This window comes from Catharus ustulatus, chromosome 25, assembly GCF_009819885.2.
Source record: "Catharus ustulatus isolate bCatUst1 chromosome 25, bCatUst1.pri.v2, whole genome shotgun sequence".
Classification (NCBI taxonomy): domain Eukaryota; kingdom Metazoa; phylum Chordata; class Aves; order Passeriformes; family Turdidae; genus Catharus; species Catharus ustulatus.
The window spans coordinates 130,751-155,203 of NC_046245.1; the positions used below are offsets into that span (position 1 = coordinate 130,751).

General features: G+C 44.2%; 1 protein-coding gene across 3 annotated transcripts in view; it reads right to left on the bottom strand.

The window, feature by feature from the left end:
• The window catches only part of MAGI3 (membrane associated guanylate kinase, WW and PDZ domain containing 3), a 56,592-nt gene extending 41,370 nt beyond the window's left edge, over positions 1–15,222 (bottom strand). For all 3 annotated transcript variants that reach the window (XM_033080014.2, XM_033080013.1, XM_033080012.1), the window contains exon 1: positions 14,839–15,222. In XM_033080014.2, coding sequence (XP_032935905.1) covers positions 14,839–15,160 — 322 coding nt within the window. In that variant the 5' untranslated portion in view covers positions 15,161–15,222. The remainder of the gene's footprint in view (positions 1–14,838) is intronic.
• Between the last annotated feature and the right edge of the window lie 9,231 nt (positions 15,223–24,453).

Genomic DNA, 24,453 nt, shown 5'->3' on the forward strand with positions numbered 1-24,453 from the left:
TCCCAGGAACCTGGAATCACCAATATCTACATGCCAGGTCAGCACTCCTCTGATCACACTCATAGAGGTGCTGTGTCACAGCGGTATTGAATGGAGACATCTTACAGTTTATTTGGAAAACAACCCCCCACAGTACTCACTGCACAACATGGGCAGACAGTGAAATCACTGGAACTCCAGTTGTGCACCAGTCATGACTAATGTCAGTGCCTGACTCACACAGTTCACGGGGCAGCTCTACACCGAGGGATGCTTTATTCAGTCTGCTGCAACACCCAAGGAGCCGGGGCACACCAGTGTGCAACACAGCATCCCAGAAAGAGCAGAGAAATTGATCCACGTTGATCTGTCACACCCACGAATCCCTCTGGTGTCACTGCATGAACTTCAATTCTGTTATAATCCAATTTTGCAGGGAAGCTTCTGTTTACAACCTTTATCACAAGCTGTTGTTGAAGTAACGAAGTAAGAGAAGACCACTTCCCTACAAGCTTAGTTAATCATCACATATTATTAAAAATGAAAGGAATTTCTCTTTCTGCTTGCACGAGATATGCTATTATTTTACCACTATTAATTTAATAAGATTTATTTTTAGTTATGGAACCTAGGATTTTCAATGAACTATGAAAGAGTGCACATGTGAGGAGCTGGATGCCAGCAGAGAGGAAGTGCTCAGCCTCTGAGATCCAGCTGCTTTCTAGTGAAGTACAAGCGTGCTGGACTTGCCCAGGCAGTACTAGCACATCCCATCACAGCCTTTCCCTGCAGGAACCCAGGTCACAGCAGCCAACCTGGCACAAATGCACCGGTACTCACTGATGAACTCCAAAGCGTCTCTGGGAGTATTAGTATTTCCTCACCTATGGATAGGTCGTTCCACATGGGAAACGCCACAGCTGTATTTCCAATTATTTTTTGACTTCAGAACAAACTTCTTCCACTACTCTATATGATAAACTAGAACTAGTCAAAGCAGAGAGAAAGAACATGGGCTACAAGTCCACAGTAACTTCATTTTCTCTACAAACACACTTCAAAAGCCTAAACCATCTGATTTTAGAAAATCCTGCAGGGCTGTAGTAAGGGTACAAATGGCACAATTGCTCACAGTCAGCTTCAAAGATACCTACTACCCCTTCTCCAAGTACAATAAATGACAAACATTTCAGCAGCGAACAAGAATCAAAGTCTAGAGAACAGGGCACCAAACAACTGCTTCTCAGCAGATGTCTGTGACAATTGTCTGGCTGCTAAGTCATTAAATTCAGTGATTAACTTGCACCAGTTGCTTTCAGTTTCAATTAAGATTGCCCAGGGAACTGCTGGAGGTGTTTAAAAACCATGTTGATTTAGCACTTGAGAACATAGTTTAGTGGTGCTGGTTGATGGTTGGACTTGGTGACCTTAAAGGTCTTTTCCAACCTTAACAATTCCGTGATTCTATAACTTAATATTTGCCCAAGAAAGTTTGGCACAAGGTGAATGTTGTAAGCAGAATAACCATGTTGTCTAGGTTATGAGACAAAAAGAGTTCTCAGTCACAATAACAGAAGTTTCAATGCATGTGGAGCTCTCAGACTGCAGTGCATTCCACTCAGGGAAACTCGCCAGCCAGCATCTGTATGGAGCTGCCTGCAAAGGCTGGAGTAATTCATATTTGCTTAAAGAGCTCACTAAGTTCAAGACTGACACAGAAATGGAATATTTGTAAGAAAGCACTTAAAATAAAGAGACAGCTTTGAGGGCAAAGCCAAATCCAATTTCTGCTCACAATTCACAATCAATTAGAAGGCAGCTATGGCTGTGCACCCCAATAGGCACACCCAAACTAACAGCACAGAGTTTGTTCCTGTATTTATTGCATCATTCCTTTTCTATAATCCTTGTCTGACCGCATAGGTTCTGCAGTAATCTCTCTGAAATGCTCCCTAGAGCACAGAGCTTGTTATCCACCACTAGATGGTTCTTACCTAAACCACCCCCTTTTCTCCTCACTTCCAGGACACATATGAACCTGAATGCGAGAGTTTTTAAAGGTTACATTTTGGTCTAAATACCAGTATATGATCTATATCAATTCGCCAATATAATAAAACATTCATCTAGGTGATGAAAACCCACCCTGCACCTACGAGTGTAAGAATTACATCAGGCAAATCTGATAGCAGGCACCTGTCCTAACTTCATTCATCATCTTACAAAATTGTGATTGGAATCTAGTCAAGATCCTTTCCAGTTTTACTCTTCATATCAAGTCAGAATCAGGCAGCAATTACATAGTGAGCACTTGATTGTTACTAAATAAATCCATTTACATTCCCAAATTCATTGTTCAGTCCCCACTGGCAGCTCCACAGCAACAGCAAAGAAAAGGAACCAGACGTCTTGCTGTCCAAATAAATCATGGGATGAAACTTTGGGATGAAATGGGATAATAAATCATGGGATGAAAGTTTGTCTTTAGCTGTCAGTTTACATTCTTATTAAGAGACCAATGGGGCTTTCCCAGAGGCACCATCAGAGAAACCAGGTGAAGCCAAGGCCATTCTCACCCACTCAGCACAGTGGGCACCCAGAAAGTCTATGGTGCCAGGAAGGTCTGACTGGAGAAGGCCAACTGCATAATGTGTTACTCTAAAAAATACCAGTGCAGGTCTGCCATGTAGGTTAAGAATAGTCTTTGCACAGCAAAATTCCAAATATCCTCTACTTCTCAACATAATCTGCTGCAGCACTGAGGTCCAGCTAAGTTTGCAGGCATCACTCAAATTTCCTGCATTTGAGCCAGCTGCACATTGTTACTTCAAAAAACAGATTTTACTTTTTATCTCCACTTATTCGTTAAATAAGGAAAGCCTTGCGCTTTGCATTTAAAACTTAAGATAGCCAGGTAACAACAAATGCTGAATCTTTTCAGATCACTGCAGTCTGAAGTGAGCACCCAGTGCTCGTGTCCCAGTTTCAAATTCTTCAGATAACACAGAAAGTTCTGTCAAAGAACTCGGTGTTTTTTTGAAAACACTTTTTGCCATTTCCTTAATATTCACCCTCTCTGCAGCCTCACATCAGGAAGAGCAGCAGACCTCTTAAGAACATAGTTTAAATAGAAAAAACACAAATGTATTTGCCAAAAGGCAATAAACAAGGATTTCAGAACAAATATTATGCCATCTAAAGGTAATTCAATAAAGCAGAAAGTGATTCAAGTCCTTTTTTTTCTTGCTGCATTTCACCCACTGTAAGAAACAGCTCACAGAAAGAACTTCCTCATGTAAAAAGCTTTTTTACTATTCCTACAGCATGACACCTCACATTACAGATTGTGTTTTGATGTCTGTACTATTTTTAGTAGACTTTTCACTGAGAGAACAATTGGTAACTCGGAATACTTTGGAACTTCCCTGTGGACACACTACCTGCACTTGTGTACAAACACAGACTGACAAAAAGGTTCACGAAGACCCCAAAGATCCCGTCCTCCACTGCCCCCGAACGGTTGCTAACGTCTGATAAAAATAACTCCATTTTAAGCAGTGTCTAACACCACAGTTTAAATAGTGGCTCATCTACACAACAATTTTCATGCTCATTCCAGGTTCCTTCCCTCTGCAAAGGCCAGAGAAAGTAAGTAACCTCCTGCTTCCTACCTTGGCTACTACAGACTTCCTACCTACACTTGTCTTGCCTGTATTTTATTACAGAATTTATGCTGACTGTTGCAAAATCTATTAAAGTTATGCAAATCACAGCATGGTAACAGAGTTTTCCAGTATCCACAGAGTTCCAATTCTCCGTATTTCCGATAAGGAATTACCAGAATAACACAATTCTTCCAATGCTTCTTTAGGAGGCAACTGCCAACTCCAGCGTCAGCCAGCTAACAGCTGGAAATGAAGAGCTGTGCAAATAATTTAAGTTTTAAAAAACGTGCTAAAAACATTGTTTCACCAATAAAAATACCTCTGATTTACAAATCATTGTAGCTTCAGGTTCAAACCACAACTTGAGTTTAAATAAACCCAGGGCAGACCCTGAACCCACCAGATCTGACCAACATCCACCAATGGGGAGACACCAAAGGCCAACCTGAGCTGTGGTCACAGGGCATCTCACCTGCTCTCTAGGCTGCTCTGGGAGGGAAGTTCAGGATTATTTCCAACACAAGACACCCAAACCTCCACATAAGCTTCCAGGGGATGCTATTTCTGCACTCCTGTTGGCACTACAGAGGGTCCCTGGAGCACAAAACAAGTTGTCACCATGCTCTCAACACCTTCTGTGAGATATTTACTATGGTAGAAAGACTAACATGAAACATTCAAATTAATTAGGCCATTCAGTCACCCAAACGAAGTGACAGTGAAACATTCCCAGTGTGGTACCTTACAGCTGAGCAGACATATGTAACTTTTCTGCTCTTTCTGCTATAAACCCAAACTTTATTTTGAATCTGGACACTTTAAAGGAGTTAAAAGACATCCTTGGCTGTGGAGGACCCACACATTCTGAAACATTTTGCAGAACAGAAAAATATACCACACAGTACAGCGTAAGCAGTCTCTCCACTGCATTTATTTGCTATTCTGATGAACATGATGAGTTCTGCCGTAATTAATTCCTTTAGGTACTAGTAGCTTTGCCTAATGAGCATTAATTAAACTTTTCCAGCATCTCTACCTTCACCACAGAAAAGTAATTACTCACTGCTGCCCTACAGAGAGGGAAATAAAATCCACAGGATTAGGTTTTTTTAGACTGAATAAGTAGGGCAGAGAGGAAAGCCTGCAATTTAGAGTCAAGTTGTGTAGTCCGTAATTCTACAACGGGACCAATACTTCAGGCCCTGGATTGAGTAAAACTGTTTTCCTGCTGCCTGTAAATAAACCACTAAATAGGGTTTAATAATAGAACCCAGGTCTGTCAAGGACATAACTATTTGCCTTTTTCAAAATGTGTAAGAGGACACAGCACAAGCCATTACCTCAGCTGTTCTGCATGGTTTAACCCCCAACTGAACACACCCATCCACAGTTGATACGTTATCTAGCAGGGAATTTAGAAAACTAATTTTTTTTTTTATGTATGGCATATTATTGCCACGTAAAACAAAAATGATGTGCATAAGTGGTATATGAATATGTTAGATCTTTGATGGCATCCACAGTACCAAGCAGTTTTCACGAACAAGTCCTCTCTGCACCAAAGCATTTTCGATCTAATCTCACTGCAAAGAAGATTAGTGAAATTACTGAGAGATAACAGTTGCGGCAACAGAGGCAAAAATACTTCCCTGGCACTTTTGGTCAGCTGATTTTTGAGGAATTATTTAGACCAATAAAGGATGAAACAAGCCATTAAACATAATTCCCAGGGCTCTGCCTCTCTTTTACATAACAGGATTCTGAAATTCCTCCCCTTACCCCCGCCAAGTACATGCATTAGGAGGAAATAATTTCTACAAACCTAAAACTTTAGGGCTTAGTTATTTCCTGATAGTTCTGTGGTTTTAGAGGAAATAAACTGGATGTTAATCCTCTTGCATTAAATGAATAGTACCAGCACACTCTGCTGCTTTTTGCTGCAACAAGGTCATGAGAAACCTGGTGTATAGCCAAAGCAAAGTTGCATCTCCAGGCAATGAAACCTCAAAGAGGGGGATGGCTTAAGTGGTTTGGGTGTTATTGTTGTCTATTTGGTACCAAATTGTGTCAAAATAATTTTTAAATCCATAGAATTAAAATAATAGAAAAATTCCATAGATTTCTCATAGAAATCACTTAGTACAGGAGGGAAGTACTTAATCAGCGTATCAACTTACACCAAGTTCAAATTATTTATCAATGGGCTTATGGTTTGTTTTTTGATAACGTCAGCAAAAGAAGAAGTAAGTTACATATATGCACTTCTATACTCAGTTGTGGGACAAAGCTGATAGGCAAAACCAGCTGCACAAACACCAGAAATGTGCCAGACACAGCACATGACCCTCTCTTCTGCCTCAGTTACACTTTTGCTGTGATCTTCCAAAAAACTCCTGCAGGGAAAAGGAAAACAGGGACTTCTGCTTTGTGTTTCAATGAATTTTTAAGAGAGGGATTTTCCTGCCCAGATTCACTAAGTTATACACTGAACATCCCTCCCCTGCTACATGCTGCGTGTCCAGAATTCACAGTGCACATCCAAAACACCACACATTTTTTCCTAAAGTTTGACTAAACTACAACAACTACTTTTAAATACTTTTAAAGGGGTTACTAAACTAGACAGCAAACCACCCAGTCATCTACAGATCACATCACAGAATCCCAAAAGTGTTTGGGTCAGAAGGGACCTTAGGATCATCAGATATGGAAAATGCATTTCCAGACTCCAAAATCCAGAATACTTCTGGTATTTATATAGCACCCCCAATCCATATTCACCAGTCACCAGCTGCCAGGCTGATTGCATTTATTACCAAAGGTAATAATGAAACAGCACTGAAGTAGAACACAGTAAGAACCACCATTCAAGTGCACCATGATCTCATAGAGCTGCAATTCAAAAAAGCAGCTTTACTTTTTTTTATTTTTAAACAAGTAACTGAAGAGATGTGGCAATTCATAGCTTAAATGATTTCAATTTTTAACTGTATCTCAGGAAAATAATTTACAATGGATCAAGATATACAAACTACATTATTCAGCAAGAGCGATACAGGATGGATAATAAACACACTAGTGATTTTCAATTTGGAAAAGCTGCATTCAACTGAGAGCAATCACCAATTCATTAAAAAACTACAGGCTTGAGAATCATACATATTGAAAAGTAGCTCTAAGCAAGCTTTTTTAAACATAGCCCTGAGAACACAATTTAAAAGCTTCCTGTCAGAGTTACAACTGACAAGCTGGCTGTGCTTTGCAAGCAGAATCACATTTCCACATAAAACCATTACTTTAACAGGTTGCATAAGCACAGTGATATAAGCCTGAACAAAAGATTGCTGTGATTGCGTTTCATATCAAAAGCTGTACCTGGACTAATGACAGAACATGGCTGTGTGTAACTACTTGCATCTGCACCTTAAACAACTGGGGACAACTTTACACAGGTTTTACAACCCCCTTGACACCATTAGCGCCTTTACTGTCTTCTTGATACACCCTTCCCAAGATACTACCCCTTCCACCTAAAGTACTTGCTTCTGCTTTTAAAGCTGATCAGATTGGAAGCCATAGTACCCAACCTCTGATGAAATAGCACCTGGGAGAAGATCTCGTTCCTATCATGACCCATAGCGGGCCCCCCAAAAAAAATCAATTTAACACAAATTCAGACATCAATTAACAACAGAGATTACAAATTACTAAGAATTCTGATTTTTGTGATGATGTAACAGATCAACTCAAGCTTGCAATCTTCCTATTGCATTTTCCCCCAACCTTCTGTTCAGCAGAACTACATAAGGAATTTACTCACAAATACAAACAGTATTTCTCCGAATTCAAGTCTAGTATTCTCAAGAATATGGTTGCTTTGACGAAGAAAATTGTTCCCATTCAGGAAACAAGAAGCAATTTAACTAACAGCCCATGAACGCAACAAGATATTTCTTAAAATGAAGCATTGTGAATTAAAAATTAAAAAAGAACCAGAAGAATAAATTTAAAGATCTTAGAGCAGTAATGAAAACTAGAGTAATTTTTCCACCTGTCAATTCGAATGTACAATCCTTGTCACGTTTTAAGATTCTTCTTCTTTAAAGTTTTGTAGCTGAGAAATAACTTGAAGCAGATGCTTCAATAATAAAGGAGCAGCAATAATAAAGGAGCACACCAAGTTATATGAGCATCACTTGTTTACTTCAGGAAGTTTCCAAAAAGACAGTTTAGTTTCAAAGTATCAGTTTTATCAAAGCAAAATGAAACTTCCCTTAAAAAATTAAGGATACTGTATCTTCTGCGATAAAATACTGCCAGTTTCTACAACTGACTAGCATTTCATTAAAGCCAGCCAAGAACTGAAGAGTCATACCTAGACAAAAATCACTGAGATGAAATCTGCTGTTGAAATAATGACTTCTAATGAAGGTTCATCTTTATTTCATTCGTGGCTTCACTCACAGATAAAATCCTCCTGCCATTGCAGAGTAGCAGCAAAATTACTCTTCAGAGATTTTAAGCAAGATCTCTACTGGCATGGACACCTAGGGTTGGTGAGGGCTTAGTAAAAACCCAACATAAGCATATATGGAAGAATTTCAATCAAAACTATCTACCTGCACAGGGAAAGTTCTTTCCAGGAATATTTGGAATACAAGTGCTTGATTGTACAGTCCCAGTGAAAATGAGTTTGGAAAACACACAGCACCACCTGCCCTGCCACCAGTTCCAGATAAATGCACTATACTACAGGGTACCTCCTGAGAGACATCAAGGATTGAAACAGGGAAGAAAACAGTTCTCCTGAAGGGAACAAAAAAGTACAAATTAGTTGCAAAAGCCACATGAGGCCTCCGTGTCATCTGAAATGACCACACCAAGAAAAGAATCATTAGAGGGTATTTTTGGTGCACACAGCACTCATCGCAGTAAAATTTAAACAGGGAAGTATATGAAAGGGAAAAGCAATAAGGTCTATGTCAAGAGTACATTTATATGAAGAGGAATATTAGAAGCAAGATTATAAACTACATGAACATCCTAATACCTAGTGGTATTAGTGCTTAATTGTCCTCTGCATCCATACATTTAAGGTGCAGTTCACAAACTGATAGAGGACAGTTTTAGAGAAACAACAGCCTTCAGCAGACAGCATTCCCCCTTCAGTTCTCTTTTTCAAGACAGCATCACTCAATGAAACTGGGATACATCCATTCATTACAGCAGACCTGTATGCTCTGGGCTTTTTGTAGCATGGTCAAATGACTCAACCTTTCCTCTGCAGTCCAGAACGGGTCGATTCCCCATTAACTCTCAAGCAGGGAGGGCAGTTTTCCACAGCAGCACTCAGTAGTCTCTATCCAACACCCACCAAAGCCTGTGGGAGCTAAGCTAGATGCGCAGCTCCTCAGGCTTCCCGAGTAGCACATTCTTCTTTCATCATGGAGCTGGACCACTGCTAGCTTCCACAGAAACACAGAATTAGGGTAATGCCTTTCCTTTTCAGAGGCAAAATTACCCTAGTGTGTGTACTCTGATCTCTGTTTCAACATGGCACCTTTAGAACTCATTTGATTTTGCGAAAACTGCCAGGGAGTGTGGCTCGCCCTCCTCTCCACCTTAATTGCTAAACATGTAAATGTTTACCCCTACATAGAGGCTTTGTGCCTACCTCAAACACAAGAGGAAACTGTAAATGAACCTCAGATCCTTGGCTTCAAATATTGTGTCTCAAGTGCTGAATCCTGCTCCGAGCCACTGGATTTGTTACCATCTTCATTCATTCTGCTTCAGAGGGACCCCCCACCATGCATAAACCAAGTCATAACATTCCCATTAACTCCTGCTAGTAACAGAGGCATTAGGGATTCATCACAGTCACATGAAAAAAATGGATCCAGCAATAAGTTGTCTTCTTGTAAGCTTATATTACATTTTGGTCAGGAAAGCTCTTTAGGAATGCAAGGCCACAGACCCACAAAAAAAAAAAATCAAAAAATCCATTTGGTACGAGTACATCCACCTGTCAATCCTCTCACCCTCTGCACTAATGCTCCATAATTCAAATAAAGCAATAGATCCGAGGCACTTAGAGGTGTTACATCACAAAACTGCAGACAATGTTTGAGCACACACAGAGCAACAACACACATCAGCTTTGGACTAGGGTGTACTGAACCTATCGGAAACTGCACGAAGGATTGGAAGAAGATCACGTCAGTTCTGACAGCATGAGCTGGGATGTCCTCCACATGTTCCACTGGAAAAAAAACAAAACCGAAGCACAAACCAACACTCACCAGAGGCCAGACAATCCTGACTGGAGACACGGAATAAATGCACCAGCCAGAGGGACAGCTCCAGCCACGAGTGAACGTTGTCTCTGAAACAAATCTATGGGAATCAAATCTTTCAGGAGCACTGAAAAAAAAGTTAGCCCAAAGAAGACTTTCATCCGTTTACATGTTGCTGTATTTATTGATTAAAGATCATTTTTGACACAATGGAGCCATTTGCTCCAAAATCAAGGGACCAAACTATGTGCTCTGGAAACACTGCTGAAGTAGAAGAGCTATGAGACTCTGCCCCTTTCCTTCCACATCTTCCTTATAGCGGCCATGAAAGGATAATAATTGCCACAGAGTAGCTGTATTCATTAAAGCTCCTTAGTCTGGAGAACACATTCCTTCCTACACAGTATCTGGCACCTCAGCCTGCAATATCAGTAGTTTTTCTTACTATAAATTTACAGTCTAGTTTTGATGCATTTTGGTTACCATGCTGCTATGAAGAAAGAAGGCACTCAGGGTTGTACTGATGAGTATTTTAGCAATCTCATTTGCACATACAAACATCTTTCTGCCTAATTCTGAATCATCATAGAATCACCATCCTAAAACGGTTTGTATCAGAAGGGACCTTAAAGACCACCCAGTTTCAATCCCCCCACCATAGGCAGCAACGCCACACATAGCTCAGTTGCTCAGTTGCCCTTGAATACGCATGCAACTGCAGATTTTAGGCAATCACAGAATCGCAGACTGGTTTGGGTTGGAAGGGACCTTCAAGACCAGCAAAGTTCTATGCCTAAACCACGTTTCTCCAAGCTCTGTCCAACCTGGCCTTGAACACTTCCACGGATGGGATAACCAAAGCATCTCTGGACAACTTGTTTCAGTGCCTCACCAGCTTCACAGAAAATAATTTTTTTGCCTAATATCTAATCTAAACCTACTCTCTTCCAGTTTGAATCCATTCCCTTTTGTCCTATCACTACTTGTGCTTCCAAAAATATCCATCTTTCTTGCAGGTTCTCTTCAGGTACTGGAAGGAAAGTAGGTACATACAGAGAATGAACTTGGCGCTCAAATACCATGGATATGACTAGAACATTCTATTTCATTAATGGAAATAGAAGATGCTGCAGCAGCACTAGCCTGTTACAATGCCCTAATCCAAATAACACCAGACAGGGAAAGTCCTTGAACACACAGCAGCAGTTGTTTGAATGCATGTGAGCAGGCAGTAAGCTGAAAACCAGCACTTCCCAAGCATGGCTAAAATACAAATGGACTCATTAGGATGAGAGGGTCCCTGGCAGTTTGCATGCACATCCACACAAATATCCCACTGCACAAGCTGCCCTAGCTCTCTGTATGGCTGCTTAGCTCATCTAATCACAATGATGATGATGAACTACACGCAAATGGTTATCTCAAAGTCCATCTAGAATTTAAGTTTTATTTAGACAGCTTAGATCCCAGCACCAGTCCCAAGTGCCGCTGGCAGAGTACTCAACACTGGCCTTCTACAGACTACGCTGAGTCAATCCCTATTGATACTGGACCTGTGGATTTTCTGGCTAGTCTGCACGCACCTGAGACCATCCACACCTGGGACACGATGCTCAGTCCTGGCACACTGGTCTTGCTCTCCCTCCTCAGCTAATCAGGATGGACATTAGGAAGAAGTTCTTCACACAACAGGTGACTGGGCATTGGAATGGGCTGCCCAAGGAGCTAGTGGAGTCGCTGTCCCTGGAGGTGTTTAAGAAAAGACTGAATGCGGCACTTCGTGCAATCCCATTGTTTGACAAGATGGTGTTAGGTCATAGGTTGGACTTCATGATCTCATCCAACTAGGTCTTATCCAACCTAGTTGATTTTGTGTGTCTGTAATAACAAGAGAACAAGAATGGGAAGGACAAATTTCTTCATCAACAAAATGGTCCATCATTTGTGATGTGCAGTTAACAGATGGCGTTCAAATTAACATTCATATCCTTTAAGTGTCTTATCAAACAAGCCTAAACAGCATCTTGAAATTTCCATTTTCCATTTTCTATGAGCTTGCAAGAAGTATCACAGACAGATTTTACTGATGTCAACTAAAGCTGTTACTGCCTTTAATGAGGGACTGACTATATTATGACTTGAATTATGGCAGTCCAGATCCTGCTGTTCAAGGCCACCAGGTCACCTGCACAGACTTCACCTGGAAGACGGAGCACCAAACTCAGCCTTCTAAAATGCAGAGGTGGACTGTGAGCATCAAGACCTTTACAAATACCCAACAACTCAGATTCAAGGAGACAAATTCCTCCCTGTCAACCCCTGACACTGGATCCCCTCAGACTTCTGTCCCAATAGCACCCAAGCCTGAAGAGCCATGGGGCACACAAAGATCTGCTGGCAGAGCACTCCATGCCTTTCAAATGATGGTTTGAGTTTCGACTGGGGAAAATCATGAAACACAGGACCTTGAAATGCAGTGACACAATTACATGTCTTTGAGACTTCAGACATATTATGAGCCTACCAGGGACCACCAGGTCCTGGCCCTCACTCCCTTCATCTCAACCACCCACGTGGTCCCACGCACCTTCCAAGATGCCTCCCAAAACCTGGCAGGTTTGGATGGCTCTGGACCAAAAGGGAAGCCAAATTCAAAGTCATAGGTCTTCACAGAGAATGCCTTGTCAACAGCTTTCCTAATTACATACACCCTGACTGGAAAACTGCCACTGAGCAGCTGTGGCAGCCTTGCAAAAAAACAACCAAAAACCAGTATGTTTTAAAATACTATATTTAAGGACACTAAATCTAACAGAGAAAACGACTACAAAAATCATCTGATGTGGTACATATGTTCCAGTATGGGAAAAATTGCTGGATCTGAAGATTCAGTTTGATCTGTTCCTAAAGTGACATAAAATCAGCACAAAAATGCTCCTTTTCTTTGTACAACTCACGAGAGTTGCGTTTACAAGCTCTGGATGTCTATGCTAAGCAGCACAGGTCCTTACAAGACTTCGGCAGCAGTTTTCTTCTGTTGAAAAAACCATTCCTCTGTTTTAACCAGTTACTAAGCCACAGGAGAATTCTGCGCTTGTATTTTGGCAGCTACACTGCCAAACCATGCTCACTCAGCAAGTCTCATCCAAGTCAGTGATACCTTACTGAAAGCCTACTTGAAAATCCACCTCACCAAAATACTCACACTTGATTAAACCAGCCAGTGAAAGCAGCCTACTCTCCTCATTACGTGGTATTGGTTTGCATGCCCAGTGTTCTCCTTAACTCAAATTTTAATCAACTTGCTGGAATCACCAGCCAGCCTCTGTTGATCTTCTGGAACCTTTTTCCATAAGTACCCTACATTCCCCACTCCAATGCCTTCCACCTCACCCAGAATTTAAGGAACAGATAACACACTACTGTTAATACTTGATACCTGGAAGTCCTCATGAACATCACCTGGGTGTTGCCATTTTCTACTGTTACTTGTAGCAATCTTTTCTAAATATTTTCTGTCAGTTTTGACGGTTGGACATCTCTGTTATAGAAATTCCCAGCACAAGAATATCCCTATTTCCCTCCATAGCAAATACAAGAAAACCTGTTGAACCATAGTTTCATCTTCCACAAGCTTTTGCTTTTAAAAAGAGATTATTTTCTATTTTAAACAATTTGTCCCTCTTTATAAAATCCTCTTAGTTCACATCTAACTTGCAGCTGTTTGTTCTTTTCTATTTTCTCCCTTCAGAAAGGATTTGCAATTTTGCAAATCAAGACTTCTTTCAAAACCTACCAGGTTTCTATAGGTGCTTTTAAGATGTATGTCTGTTTCATTTTTTGGACTGTTGTTTTAATTTAGCAAGTCATATGAATCAGGACCAGCAGCACAGTCTCTACATGGAAGATGACTTTACATTAGTGGTCAAACAAGGAAAACCTGACTTAAAATATGTATTACATGAAGTCAAATAGCACTCAGCAATTACAAAAGAACAAGGCAAGTGTTCAGCAAAGAAGCTCTATGAAAAATACTACAGACGCAATTCATAGAAATACTGATAACCACTGAGATTCAGAGAAAAATGCTTTTTCCCCAAGACACCCTCTTATAAGGCAGCAGGCTGACATCTGGGTTGCCTGACCGAAAAAGCGGTAGGTACCTCTGGAGCTCATGAATTAACTCATGCGGCTGCAAGTGCTACTATTCAGCGCTAATTTAACAGGCACGTCGATAAATATAATTTTACCACAAGGAATAGTTAATTGAAGTGTACTAAAGAATAATACAAATCTGTAGAAAAAAGAACAGTCGACGCTTGTTCTCAGGGTTTTTGTCTTTGCCGAACGGGAAACCAACAGGATGGAGAGATGGCACTCCGGTGCTCCATCCCGGCCATTCCTCACCCGCCCTCGAACCTATACAACAGCGGATTATATAAACACCACGGAAAACACCTCCTGCACCTCCGAGAGGAGGACACAGGCACCGGACCCTCTAGGGGCCATTGAGTGACCCGGAGCCCCGCGAGGGTCACATCCGCACAAACACCGCATCGCCGGGGCGCGAAGCTGAGCATTTCGGGCGGGGAGAGGACCCTCGGGAGAGGCCACCGCGACGGGCCAGGGAAGCGAGCACCGTCCCGGGGCAGCCCCGGGACTGCGAGACCGCCTCTCCCCCTGCATCACCCCCCTCGGCAGTGGCGCCTTCCCGAACCCGCGGAAACTTTCCCAGCGCGGCGCCCGCACCCCGGTTTCCCCCCGGTTCCCTCCGGGCGCCGCTTCCCGCCGCGGCCCTCCCGCCGCCCCGCAGGGCGCCGGCGCGGCCGGGCCTACGCGCGGCCGGCTGGGCGGCGGCGGGAGGGCCTAGGTCCAGCTCGGCGGCGGAGGGCGCTTACCTGGGCGCACGGTCTTGAGGCGCACGGGCTCCCTGAAGTGCCGCACCACGGCTAGCGTGTCGCGGTGCGTGAGGCCGCTCACCGGGGTACCGTTCACCTCCAGCAGCACGTCCCCCGGCGCCGGCGCCTTGCCCGAGAGCAGCGCAGGGCCCGGTGCGCCCTCGCCGCCCGCGGGCAAGCGGCCCGCCAGGTATGGGAACTCGCCGCGCTCGGCGCCACCGCGCAGCAGATCGGGGTCGGGGCCCGCTGGGCCGCCCCAGGACACCACGCACTCCTGCACCTTGCTCAGCCAGTGCCGCTTCTTCCGCAGCGTCTTGGACATGCCGCAACACGGGGCGACGCTACCCACCCCGCGCCGCCGCCGCTCCTCCCGCCCCAGCTGCGGCTGCCGCCCGACTGCCGCCCCCCCGCCCCGCCGCAGCCCCGCCTCGCCGGCCCCACCCCTCCAGGCCCCGCCCTTCCCGTCTCCGCCGCGCCCTGCGTGCCTCACTGGCCGCGCCCCTCCTGCCCTGCCACGCCCCCGCTGCGCCCTGGGCACGCCCCTGGCGCGGAGCCGCCGGTCTCAGGCGGTGCGGCTGTGGGGCCGGGTCCAGCCGGGGCGTGTCGAGGGTTTGGACCTGGCCCCGCCGGGACCCCGCTAAGAGTCGCGGCACGTTGCGGATGTGGCCCGGAAAGAGCCCCTCAGGCAATACCCGCCTAGGCCGTGGTGTCCCCTCAGCCGGGAGCCCCCGGCCTGCGCCCGTTGCAGCAGGGTCGCCTCTCAGCCAGGGCTTGGGTTTTGGAGAATCTCTCCTCAGCCAGGAGCTTCTCAGTCAGTGCCCATGCCAGGCAGGGTTTCCTGTCAACCAGCAACTCTATCAAGATCTCTCCTCCGACAGGAGCCCTCCTCAGCCAGGGCCTTCATTCAGCTAGGAGCCCTCAGTCAGCTCCCACCTAAGGAAGGGTTTACCTTCAACTGGGATAACCCCTCAGCCAGGAGCCCTCCTTGGCACCTGGGTTTGAGATGGTTGTGAGAGCTGAATTGGGGTGCCTATGATGCACTCTTGTTTTTTCACTTAGTGCCTGCACAGCCAGGCAGGCAGACACCATTCCTGTATATTCCCACCATTCCCATGGCTACTGTCCCTGGAACCAGTTGGTTCAGAATAGCTTGAGCACCTCAGGCCAAAGCAGAGCTTGGAACAGTGGGTACAATTTAGATATAAACATGCAGATACTTTTTAAATTGGAAAACACAAATCCAGTGGGTTTTCTCTTCACATGAGCCTGTTAGCTGTGATTCACAGATCTCAGCATAGCAATTAACTCATGCCGTGTGCGGCTTACACACCAGGTATGAGCCATGCACATCCCAGCATTTGGGAGCACAGCGCAGCTGCCAAACAAAGGAAACACTAAAAAGTGTGAACCACAGGAAAGTTAATTCAAAACCAACGTCACTGCCACAAAAGCTGGAAATTAATCCTTTGAAAGCTTTCTGGTTCAAATTGCAAATTTCACTGCCCAGTCCTCAATTTTTTTTCACTTAATCAGAGGCTGAATTTCCACTGCAAATCCCTTGTGATGTCTACAGTGTTTTAGGAGTCTCTTGAAGGCTCGAGCTGTGCCCAATGGGCTGCAGTCCTTAAGGAGCAGCAGGGCTGCAAAAAAACCTGAGTCCTGAGAAGGTATAACCTTGCCACTGTTTGCAAATAAAAAGGTATGACTCAAATACTGCTTTCCCTTCTGTAGGAGGAAGCGAAGAAGCCGGTGCCTGCAGAGCCTAAAGAATGTTTGCTGAGTTGTAAAACAATGGATTTTTGTTCCCATTGCTGTGTCCCTGTGTTCACCTCAGTCTGGACAGCACGGTGTGTTAGAAGTATCAGATTTCAACACTGAATTTTGCAGCAGTAAATAGCAGCAAGTTAAACCACTAAGAAACCTGCTCATAACAAAAACCAGTAACTTCTGCAACCAGGAATTTGCCAGAGACTTTTCTACCATTCAGGCCTGTTAGTCTATGGCTTTTACAAAAAAAAAAAAGCAAGAATGCTTCCGAAGAAGTCAGAAGAACACCAATCTTATAATAAAACTATGCTTGCTGGGGTAAAACAATGAAATCCAAACTTGTTTGGGGACATTAACCAAATGCTTCTGATATGTCTGAGATGTAGTGCCTCCAGCACTAATGGGGTTGCAACAAGCATGGGTTCAGCTCATCATATTCGCTGCTTTTTGACGCACATTGGGCCGCCTGCCAACAGGCACAGAAGAAACTGCCAGAGATAAATTTTCTTTCACACTTGCAGAATGGAAGGCTGAAAGCTTTGTGATACTTGTGAACTGGACATTAAAAGGGACAGAGTCACATTGTTTGAAATCAGCCTTCAATTTTTCACATGGAAATTGTGACATCAGGCATTAGCTGTAATTTATCAGCTTCTGACAGTAGCTTTTGCCAGATGTTCCAGAGAATGCACAGAGTCCTGTGTAGACAGTGTGGACATCTCAAGGAAGAGTTGAGTGTCATTTTGGCTCCAGAGTTGGAAGTTTGTCCATTGCCCTAAGCAGACCCCTCACCTTAGAAAAATGCAGTTCAGTCTTTTTGCTGGCCAAGACTTCAAACCTTGGATTGAAATGCCCACTGTATTTACACACCTGAAATGGGGGGCTGCCCCAAAAATGTTGAGACATGCCAGTTAATAACACTGGTAAAAAAATGTAATGAAACTGCCGTTCTGCAATGAAAGTGCTGTTGTCTTTAAGAGTATGCTTCCATATCAACTTAAAAGCCAAAACAAGCTGCCTAATCATTGCAAATTTTATTATGCCAGTAAGTTGGGCAGGTTCATTGTACATTACATGAACCATAATCCTCTTCTGGAGCTGCACGTCTCCCTGCTAGTCTCATTGTATTCTGAGCGAGAAATCAATGTTGCTGAATGTATTTTCTCTGCATCACTTGCCAATCCCCCATCTCCTCTTCAGCACCTGGCGTGTGGGTGCTCTGGCACCACAGATTAATCCAGATGTGTGGCACTGCTCTCAGATAATGACCATAGCCTGTGGGGCTCCTTGGAGTCCTGCCCCAGCATCCCTGCTGTCACTTCTGCTGGGTTGGACACTGCTGGAGGTTGGGGCAGGCCCCCTATGTCACATGGTGGTTTTGGGATAGCCCACCCCACGCAGCACATCTCACCCCATGGGACCTGCTCTACTGCTCTTCCTGAACAAGCTTTGAAATGTGTACAGGCTGTTTGGGAACTGGCTGGTAGTTTTAGTCCATTTGTCCTGCTTTCATTCCTTGTTCCAGATTACTTATCACAGATCCCACACATATGAAGTGTCTGCACAGCCTTGGGTATGAGCAGAAGGGAATGTGCCCTGCATCCCCACCAGTGCTGACCTGCTGAGGGCTGAGGAATCATTAATGTTTGGAGCTCTCAGTGAGCTAAAAGGGGCCATCAAAGAAATACCAGAGCTCCAGCATCCCTGGTTCATCAACCATCACACTGCAGCAGCTGCCATTCCACTCTGCTGTTGGCGTCAGCACATGTAGAATGCCGCAAGAAGAGGGTGCTAAGTTCTGCCACATCAGAATGAAAGGACATAAACTGCTTCAAGGCAGCAAAGCTGTTGGTAGGAAAGAAAGCAAAGTTTGTTTATCACACTGCCAAAGTTCAAAGGCAATCAAAACAGCAAAAACATGTCAAAGCACTGTTTAATTAGAGCATGAAGACACACTTTCTCAGAGAAAAGGAACTGTGGTGTTGTGTTTGGACTCCTCTGAAGTCCTTTTCCTCGTGCTCAATGCCTGCCATGCAAATCTTGGTGTGACATGTAGGTCAGCAGTCCTGTGCTTACAGGGAGGAGACCTCCACAGAGGCAAAATACCCACAACATGCACAGACCCGAAATAAGAACATCTTCATCCTCAGGATGACATGAAAGGCAGATGCACTCATACAGAGCAGGGATTTGTTTATGCAAAAGGGTGTTATTTCCTATTTTCCTGGTGACTGGGCACACAGGAGCTCTGACTGTCTCACAACACCACTACGTGACCACAATGTTGTTACAGCTTTTGGGAGAACCAAGAAGTGATGGTTAACTCCACTGCATTAACTGAAAACAAAAACAGTTGCCAGGAAGCAGCAGTGGGCACAGTGTTCTTCCCTAACAGAGCCCTCATCTCAAACACAGGGTAACAAATTATTCAGGAAGCTCCAGGCCTCTGAGAAAGCACAAACAAATCACAATTGAATAAGAGTGGTTCAAAGCCAGGCACTTGCTGTTCTGTTGACAGACATATCCAGGATATCTATTTGAAAATTGCGTGACTCTAAGACACATTTATCTGAAGGCAAACTTTTAAACATATCATAAATTAACTAGTACAGGAGCAGAAGCTGCATGGAACCAGACCTTACCAGGGAATTTTGTAAAGCTTAGGGAATAGACCCAAGCCTCAAGAGAAGTCTTTGTCACCCTGGGCTGACTAATCCCTGGTGTCTGCGGTCCTCACCTGCTAATGGAGAATGTATCAACCCAGCAGGTTGTAGATGGGGATCAATGCATGCTTCACTGATGCAGAGCTGCACCATAAGTCTGCCTGTATTTCATAAACACATCAGCACAGCAGGCAAATGGGAGGAAGTACCAGCACGAATAGCATCCACACAGTGGTATGTCCTTCTTTGCTCCTCTTTCACAAATAAATAACCATTTTTGAGCAATGCAGAACTACTGATCATTGCATACAATTCTATCAGAGAATCATAGAATACAATCATCCAGTCCAATTCCCGGCCTTGCACAGGACAACCCCAAAATCCTACCATGTGAATGTTGTCCAAACACTCCTTAAGCTCTGGCAGCCTTTTGGCCATGACAACTGCCCTGCCCTGGGTAGCCTTTTCAGTGCCTCCCTCTAGAGAAAAGAACCATTTACCAGTGGCCAGCTTAAACCTCCTCTGACACAGCTCCATGTTGTTCCTTCAGTGCTACTATCACCAGCCACCAGAGAACAGAGATCAGTGTTGAACATGTCCTCAGTAATCCTGTAAACAGCAAGAGTGTTGGGCTGGGAATTTTAGGTGTTTCAACCAAGATTTTACAGTAAATCAGACAGTAAATACAGATCCTCTGTATGCCTCAATTTCCCATCTGCATATTCAATAACATTTTGCACCTGAAACATCACAAATCCTTTTAAACTAGCACTCATGAAATGAAAGACACCTCAATTGAAGGAAGCTCTGTTACTGTGCGACAGAGAATATGGGATAAAAGTGACACAAAATGGTTTGTTTCACAAACAACTGCCAACAGGTTAAAAGCTTGGGCAAGGGAGGAGTCTGCGCCTGACCTGTGTTGTACTGCTTTGTACAATGACAGCAGTGTTCAGTTATCCTCAAGCTGGCCAGAAAAAAAAAACCAAAAAGAACAAAAAAGCAGGGGGAGGAGAGCAACACACAAGGCACTTCTGAAACAAGGGGAATAATTGAATAATTTCCAAGAGCAGGTGTCGTGCAGGGTTGTACAGGGCATACAGTCATATACTCTCAAGCGCTTTTCATCCTCTTTGCTCTTTCCTCTGTGCCTCCCCACAACAGTCAAAACCTCCAGAATAAATTTAAAAAGTAACTACAGAGATTGCTTTACACGTACAAGTACAGTTGGATGCTGCGGTAGAGCTAATGAGATGAACTAAGAGGACTTGTCAATGTGAATAAAGAAGCAGCCTAAGCAAATACCCCTCCACTACTTGCTCTGGGATGCAGATGATGTGATCAAGCCGATGCCAATGAATGCAAAGAGGGGATAAAGGCCCAGTCAAATACTGAGCGGAGAGTCACACGGTACAGAATTACAGCATGGGTTTGAAGTCTACATATTGGATTTAGAGCCTAAAAGTAGTAATGAAGTGTTGGAGATTAGATCTAGAGCTTAATGCTTTGAAGAATAAACAAGGCTGGAAAGAAGCAGTAAAATGCATGGTTGAGAGGCAAGCAGGACTGAGGTATTTGGGAAGTGAGGGAAGCGAGGACCAAGTGTGACAGGACGAGGGGACTGTTGGCAGCAGTGGCAAAGCCGCTGCTACTGAATTACAGAATCACAGATCACAGAATGGGTTAGGTTGGAAGGGACCACAGTAGGTCATTTGGTCCTACTTCTCTGCTTCATCAGGGTCATGCCAGATCACATGGCACAGGACTGTGTACAGACCACTCATTATCTCCAGTGAGAGAGACTTCACACCCTTTCTGAGCAATCTGTTCTGGTACTGCATCACTCACATATAAAGAAATTATTCTTCATAGTCAAGTGGAACATCCTGTGCATCGCTTTCTGCCCATTACCTCTTGTTCTATTGCTGGGCACCACCAAGCAGAGCCTGGTCCATCTTCTTGGCAGACCTTCTTTAAACACTTTTAGACATGGATGAGGTCCCCTCTTTGTTGCCCCTTCTTGAGGATGAACGGGCCTGGCTCCTTCAGCCTTTCCTCATAAGAGAGATGCTCCAGACTCTTGATTAGCTTTGTAGCTCTAATTTTAATGACTGGGTATGGTCTGTGCTGGGATAAAACCCTGGGTCATGGGTGTCTCAGGCCAACTCTCCTCGACATGTGGGACCAAAACTGGCAAAGTAAGCTATTCATCCATTTATGAAGAATGGCAGAAGCTGTTGGTTTGGTGATGTTTTACCATTTTTACCATCCATTCAGCCATTTCTCTGTACTTGGGTGTGTTTCTGACCATCATCCACTAAAATCCTTCACTTGACCTTCTCCTTGCTGTCAGCCTCCTTCACTAGCAGAGTGTTAACATCTGTAAGCGGTTCATCTCTGTCAATGGTTTTACATCTTTAATAGGATCTGAAATATCTGTAGCAGCCTTGTCAAGTTTTATAACCCTGTTCACAGGGATTTAGGGTAGCCAGCATGGTCCAAAAGCCTGTCCCAGTTTCTATCTCATAAAAGTCATCCCCAGCTTCTCTCTGATTTCTGCTCCTTTGCAGCAGTCACTTTCTCTCTCTTCACTGGATATCAGCTGCTCGAACAGCTGGGGAAACAAGGAGGACCAGTCAAAGCTCATAGAGCAACACCACCAGTCCTCCGTGTTTGTGCACAAACTTCTCTGGAGACAGCAAAAAGAAAATCTGTTTTCTTGAGAGTTGATGCCCACTCCAGTCAGTCATCGCCTCCCAGCCTGAGTTCTCTACATGAGGTCAGAGCTTGTCTTTCACAGACACCTTGAAAGATCTGAGTGGACTGGACTGGAACCAGTGACAGAGGATTGAGGCGTTGTCCTGCTCTCTCCAGTTCCACCAGCCCTACTGACAGAGGAGAGGGGGTCTGAGCTGCAACAACACACTAACAATTCTCTTGACTTCTAGAAAAGAGGGTGAAGGAGGAGCAGTGGAGTGTTAGGAAGTTAGGAAGGGAAAACCAAGTCTTCTTTCCCCCCCAACCCTGCATTTGGAGGGAGCACTAGGCTTACCTGTGTGTGCATCAGCCTGGTGTTCCAGGTGTGATTTCAGACTGACACAGTCAACCTCTTTTTGACTGCTATTGACATCACTCACTTTGTCATTTTGTCAGTCTTCCAACTGCTTGAACCTTCCAGAAGGCCTCATTTGAGCAGATCAGCCTTGCCCAGTTGAAGCATGACTGCCTTTGTTATTCTGAGCAACAGCTCATGCAGATCTGGTTATATTACTTGTACAAATCTGTATGATTAATACATTCCTTGTCTTTCAATGATTAGTATTGAGGCAGCAGCATGCGAGGGTTTGCAGAGACTTATTTAAAAAAAGACTGTCCCCATTCTTCTTTTTGAATGTTAATGATGTAGCTACAGTCTCAGTAGATCTGTCACAAAAAATATTATCAAAGGAACCAAGATAAGTGCAGAATTATTTGCTGTTTGGGCAATCCAGACGCATCACAGAAAGCAATAATAACACAAAATGACTTTGACAGAAGTTTTACAGAGAGCATTTTTTACAGCCCCAGCTGTAACCGTAGCTCATATTGAATGAGCTGCTTACAAAGGCTTTAAGTTAATTTACATTTTAGTACAAGAAATAGAATAACACACTCTGGCAGAAAAAGTTCACCTCAAGGCAGAGGTCACCCAGATGTGGCTACAATAAGAGGCAGAACTTTGGAAAAATTGGGATTCAGAGTTACCTTGGGCTGTACATGGCAGCTCACCCAGAGCTCCCCACGCTTGAGATGTAAAAGTCTCCTTATTTTCTTTGACTTCCACAACATTCTTGCTGAGAGGTGCCACAGCTGAGCATCCACTGAGAAATGAATTTGTCTTCCCACTTCGCTGTGTCCAGTTCTGGATTGGGTGCCTCCCTTTCACCATGGTTTTCAGAACATTGCAGAGGCAGACTCTCGAGAATGCCCTCATCCCTTTAAACATTCATGTGCTCTTGCTTCTTCTCATGTATTTTTATTACTAACAGGTTTCCCAGCTGATAACACAGCAGTGAATACATTATGCAGCCTGGATTGCTGACTTTACTGCTGGCTGTCTCCATTACAGCAACATGCTCCAGCACTTATAAGTGGGGATCCCAAGATTCAGCTGAGTGTCCTGCCAGAACGTGATGCTGCAGGGTTTAATGGGGAGAGGCAGAGGGATTTCTGTGCAGACTCCACTCAGCACTGGAGCACACAAGCCAGCGTGCAAGCTCCTCCAGTCCTCTGTGAGTCCCAGGAGAGGAAAAAAGAGCTTCTTGGAAGAGGAGAATCTTCTTGAGTCTGAAGTGCCACTTGTGTTTCTTCTATTACTTTACAGAGCTGCTACCACTGTGCCACATCCCTTTCTCTCTTCTCCCACATGAAACATGAACTGAATAACAACCTCTGCATCGCCCAGGGGGGCTGTGAACCTTAATTAATTTGTGGGTTTCAGTTCTTTGTTCTCTCAAAATGCAGTGTGTTCAATTCCTTCATTACTTCACAGTTATTAGCATTGTTTATTTGAGTCAGGGCAGTCCCCACCAAGCCTGTGTGATGGTGGGTTCCCAATTCCACGTAATATGCTAGGCAGGCACAGACTCCCTGTGCTCCTTAACATTAACTAGGTAACAATCAGATTTAGTATTAGGAAGTAGTTCTTCCCTCTGAGGGTGCTGAGGCCCTGGCACAGGTGGCCCAGAGAAGCTGTACCTGGCCCATCCCTGGAAATGTCCAAGACCGGGTTGTACATGGCTTGGAACAACCTGGGATAGTGGTAGAGGTTCCTGCCCATGGCAGGAGATTTGGAATGAGATGAGCTTTTAGGTCTTTTCCAACTTAAACCATTCTAAGAGTCTGCAATCACCCACCGGTGGGCCTGGGGAGAGCCTCCCTGGGTGGATTTGCATCTGTGCATAACTGTAGGTCAGGGAAAGGACACAGGAACATGGCCATACCTGCATGCACTGTCATCCATGTGGAAGAGGAATCTGTGTTCAATGAGTGGGGTGGTACAATGGGAAGCGGAATTGCAAGCAGCCTTCATGTCCAGCTGCTTACAGAGACCAAGCAAGACAAAAAATTAAACAGGCCATTAAGCCACACTCCAGTGGATTAACATTTGTCTGTCTTGCTTACGCTGCAGGATTTCAAAATTCCT